Below are 5,440 nucleotides of genomic sequence, written 5' to 3'. Positions count from 1 at the left end.
CTAGCATACCTCTGCTAGCACAGTCAGCAGGATCTCCTTAGACGCAACATGATTCCAATGGCGGCGAGGCAGGATCTCAAGAATTTCCGAAGTCCTGTTAGCAACAAAGGTTTTGAGCTTCGCAGGAGAATGCGAAAGCCATGCTAACACGATTGTCGAGTCGCACCTCGCATAAACGGAAATTTCCTTGTGTGGCAGTGTTTCTTTAACTACATTAATGAGCCGCGCAAGCAGTAACGCCCCACATAGCTCCAGGCGGGGCAAGGATGTTGGTTTCAAAGGTGCTACCCTTGTTTTAGCAGCCATAAGTGACACATGAAAAACACCATTTTCATCCTTAGTGCGGCAGTAAACAACAGCTGCGTACGCTCGCATGGATGCGTCACAAAATCCTTGTAGCTCTAGCATTTTACCGGATGGTGTAGGCACATAACGTGGTATGAAAAAATTCGTTATATTCTCCATATCGCTGCGATATTTCAACCATAACTGCGCTTGTGATATGGGCAACGGCGTGTCCCACTCTAAATCCTGCAGCCACAACTCTTGAAAAAGGATTTTGTATTGCACTACAACAGGTGCTAGTAAGCCCAACGGATCAAATACGTGACACACTTCTGACAACAACTGTCGCTTACTGACGGTATCTCGGTCGAATCTTCAACACATACCTTGTAGGCTAGAGTGTCTGCTACTGGCCTCCAAAGCAAACCGAGAACCTTTGCTGTATCCTCCTCCGTGTACTTCAAAAGGCTCTGATCTCGTTGGCTTGTACTTAGGTGTTGACAGTTAGAAACCCATTTGCTTAATTCTAAACCGCCGCATGCCATTAGCTTGCATAGTTCATCCTTCACCTGAAGGAGTTCCTCTTCCGATTTAGCACCGGTTAAGACATCGTCGACATAAAAATCTTCTGCGAGTATTCTTGATGCTCGGGGATACTTCTCCTGTAATCTTGGGAATGCTGCTTCAGGACTCTTATGGCTAATAACGGTGCGCATGAGGTTCCGTAAGTAACAGTGCAAAGCTGGAAATGCTCAATGGGGTCACTCGGGCATTCCCTCCACAAGATTCGCTGATAATTGCGATGCTTTTCGACTACCCAAATTTGGCGAAACATTTTTAAAATGTCGGCCGAAAACACAAACCGATGCAACCGAAAACGAAAACAAACAGCGAATAGATTTCTTTCAATGTTCGGGCCTGTGCTTAGCGAACTGTTGAGTGAGACTCGATTTGTATCTTTAAAAGATCCATCAAATACAACCCGCAGCTTTCGCCCCAGCACTGGGTGATGCGGCATATAAAACCTAATCCCATCATCAACCTCGATTTCGTCAGACCGCAGCTTTCTCATATGGCCTTGGCGAGCGTACTCGCGCATAAATTCAACGTATTGTTGGCGAAGTGCATCATTTCTTATCAAACGCCGTTCTACGGTCAGAAATCGCGCTAAACAGCCGCTCATTGTTTCTGAAAATATGACCTTTGGTTGCTGAAAAGGTAACTCTACTACGTACTTGCCGGTCTCAGTTCTAAAATGCGTGTTAGTGAAGTGATGCTCTGCATAATCGTCTTCGCTGTTATGTACTGGCACATGAGTCTCTTCAATCTCCCAAAATTTTCTTAGTGACTGGTCGACATCAGCAAGTGTAACGAGCGAAATAGTTGGTTGTACCTGAGGTAGTGGAATGCTGGTAACTATCCACCCAAAAATTGACGATACTGCGATAACATTGCCATGAGTGTCGTAGATCTTGTCCGATGTGATAACATCCCACTCGTACTGTGCACCAATTAAGATGTCAATATTTGATGCTTCATTAAACGAAGGGTCAGCAAGAGGAACTGCATTGAGCTGACTGACTGCTGATATTGTTATTGTTTCTTGCAGAAGCGTAGACGTGATTCTGCTGAGAACATGAGCTTTGACCTCTAAAATGTCATTGCCGACTCGAGATTTGATGCGGAGAGCGCAGGGTCCACGGGTTGTTTCAGCGTTGACTGAGGAGATACCCGAAACAACAACACGTGAATGTGAGCGTGGGAGAGCGAGGCTTTGAGCGCAGCGCTCGGTGATGTATGACAATTCGGAAGCGCAGTCCAACAAAACACGGCAAGTTTTGTATCGATGCCCTGCCGTTTGTATATTAACCACCGCTGTAGGCAAAATAAATTGACTGCTATCCCTAGACGAGCATTCAACTACATTGGCATATTCTACTCCTAGAGGGCTACACGATGAGTATGGGCGAGCAACATGTGACGTAGTTGACCATAGGCCAGGCGATGCAGTGGCAGAGACCGGCGAAGAGGTCGACGCTTGCGCTGACGGCGACGCAGTGGGAGTCTGCAGTACTGTAGTAGGGTGTACCAATGTATGGTGCCGACGATGACATTCCTTGCAGCGAAATTTGCTTGAACACGAATACGATGTATGTCCACTTTTGAGACAATTGAAACAAAGCGATTTTCCATTTATAAAATTACGACAATTTTCAAGGCTGATTGAAGCAAATATTGGACATTTTGTTATAGTGTGGTCTGTCGAATTACATTTAACACATACTCTAGATACGTTAGTATCAGTGGTCAGCAATGCACGTGATTGCTGCTTGATAGCCTTACTACCGACCTCGGATGAATTTGAAGAGCTGCTAAGTTTGCGACCGCTTAACTCCAGTTCTTCGCAACGGGAGTCCAAGAACTGTAAAAACTCGCCAATGGAAGGTATTGCATTGGCCTTACTATCGTTGATCCAACGACTCCGAGACTGTGGGTCGATTTTTGCTACCAATAAATAAATTAGCCAGCAGTCGCGCCCACTTTGCTTTGAAGCCTCCAAACCTCGCACAACTTCATGAGCACCATCCGAGATTTTTCGCAGCAAGTTCGAGTTTTCAACCGTCGTAGAAGGAAGGTTCATGAACATATCCATGAATGAGTTAACTATGTGCCGGGGTCGGTCAAAGCGATCACTCAAACGTTGCCATGCGGTTTTGTAAGCGGTATCTGTCACTGGTAAATGTTTTATCTGTTCACGAAGTAACGAGGTTAAGTAATGGCATTTTTGAACGTTGGATAGACTGGACCTTGAATCCACGGAACTCACGAATAAATCGCGAAAGGTAGGCCAGTCCTTGTAATTACCCGAAAAAGGTTGAATATTGATTTTTGGTAAATCATTTTCAACAAATTTTGTCGATTTAGAAACGTGGGCTAATTGCTCAAAAAGCGTAGCTTGTTGTTCTGTTAACCTTGAAATGACATTGTCAACCTTGTCTGCATGACCGCTGTTGTCATAGGGTTCTTCAACCGAAGGTAGTCCTCTTTTTAAAGTTAGGAGCAATCTACGTGTTAGTAGATACTTTTCTTCATATACAGCGTAATCCGCCTCGGGGTCTGCATACTCTGGGCTTTCCACGAGTTTGTACATTTGGTCAGTTGTATGCACGAACTCCTGCCAAACTTCCTGTAGACGCTCCAGTCTAGTGTCAATCTGCTCATTAGTGAAGTCTTCAGGGGGCTCTCAGCATAAGCAAGCGCGCGCGTAATTGAGGCCTTTAGACGTCCGCGAAATTGAATGAGAAGATATTCTTCCGACATTATGAACGAAACGCGACAAAAAATAATTTTACTTTAATTACTTAGACAAAAAAAAACAAAGAGCCATCCGGCTTGAAGGACCAGCTCGTGACGATGAATGCCGTGAAGGCAGCGAAATAAGAAGCAAGGGATTAGTTAAATATGCTTTATTTACGAACAATCTCATCGGTCAACTGACTTAACAGAAAATATAATACAAGTACTTAGCTTACAAATTACAAAGTGAGCAAAGAAACGATTGGAAGATTACAGTTACATACTAGAAAAAAACTCAATAGATTACAGTAGTTACTAGACCTTTTCGTACAACAGAAACTTAACTACAAAAAATGTATTTATTCCGCAACAGCCCATTTATAATGCGCAAGTTTCAAGTGGCTAAAAATTACCGTTGATTTTTTAGAATTTTTTTGCCAAAGGTGTGTAGCGCTGCCACTGAATTTCAAAATATGTAAATGTTTGAAGAAATTTAAAAAAAGCACTTAAGGGGTGCCCAATAATATTGTGAACTTAAGCGGGTTAGGTACTTATGCGGGGGGTACTTAAGCGGGTTTCACTGTATTTTCAAATCGGTTCAGCTCACGTAAAAAATTTATTTCTGCAGTGAAAACGCGGCCATTCATTTTGAATTTCGAGAAATGAAGTAGTTCATGAGGATTTCTAGATCTAACGTATCAACTGCTTCTGGATAAGAATGCAATATTGCTACATGGTTGAGCCGTTTTTGGTGCATTGGTGAGCTCAAATAATTTTTCACCCTACGAAGACCAGAAAAGCTCCTCGCGTTAGAGCACGACGACCCCGGAATCGTTAATGAAGCGTACATATTCAGGAAAAGGTCCCACACACAATTCGTTTTCACGCACAATATCTTTCACAGATCCTTGCTCTTTGCGCCTAAATATGCACAGAGACATATCTTTATTGGTATTGAGTCTGAATTTGTCAAAATGCCATTACAAAATGTAACGATTTGCTCCAAACTACTGTCTCACCAAGAATGAACTTTTCTAAAGTTTTATAAAACGTTGCCGTCTCAGTATCAAATCTACTTGTAAGGGAGCAAATACCTTTGTCAAACAATTTCGTAAAATATCTTCCGAAAATAGAGGATTTCAATTTGACATATTTTTCTTCTAACAAATTTGCAGGTGGGTAATTACACACCTTTAAAAATTTCAGGTGGGTAGTACTACCCACCATACCCACGTCTTCCGCCGCCCCTGACGAAGTGTAATAATAAGATGGTGTGACCCTTTTAAAAAACGTGTATTGAGAGACCCTATTAGTAAATAGTTAATACAATATATATATACAATGTTGACTAGCGGGAGTCATTATAAGAGGTGTAAATATAAGAGAAAAGTATATACGAAGTATAACAGGTAGGTATGGTAATAAAGGCATAAGTAATTAAGGGTGTCACAATTATGATTAATTAATGGAAGAGTATCTAATACATCTTCCCCTTTTTTCAATACAATTCAGTTATAATATTGTATTTATTACACTGCACGGCAAAATCAACTTTTTTTCTGGGTATTGGACCAAACCATTTTTTTTAAGAGATTGAGTCTTAGGTAAAAAAAGGCATTTCTCCGTTTTTCGAAGTTAGCCTCCGAAATCGAGATATGGGGCTTCAAAGTTCAAAATAGGACCTTTGGTAAAAAATGATTCTTAATTATTATATGTAAATAACTAAAAAACTAAAAATATAGATGTAGTCCGCCTTTTACTGTAATTTGAATGGTATATAACTTTTTTTGCGCAGACTTATATTAAAAATGCTGTGACGGGTCAAAGGTCGGGTCTTCGAAAAATTAAAAACCTTATA

General features: G+C 41.6%; 1 protein-coding gene across 1 annotated transcript; it reads right to left on the bottom strand.

Moving 5' to 3' along the window:
• On the bottom strand, nucleotides 1-3,436 carry LOC118750283. Its single transcript, XM_036485008.1, has 5 exons — nucleotides 3,113-3,436; nucleotides 1,149-3,034; nucleotides 639-984; nucleotides 167-531; nucleotides 1-94 (listed from the first exon to the last, which is right to left on the bottom strand). The coding sequence occupies exons 1-5, from the start codon at nucleotides 3,434-3,436 to the stop codon at nucleotides 1-3; spliced, it is 3,015 nt and encodes a 1,004-aa protein (XP_036340901.1).
• Nucleotides 3,437-5,440: the final 2,004 nt, after the last annotated feature.

The sequence above is a fragment of the Rhagoletis pomonella genome, unplaced genomic scaffold (genome assembly GCF_013731165.1).
Source record: "Rhagoletis pomonella isolate Grant_MI unplaced genomic scaffold, Rhpom_1.0 Rhpom_scaffold_00194, whole genome shotgun sequence".
NCBI classification, from domain to species: Eukaryota; Metazoa; Arthropoda; class Insecta; order Diptera; family Tephritidae; genus Rhagoletis; species Rhagoletis pomonella.
This window is presented reverse-complemented; position numbering and strand designations above follow the sequence as displayed.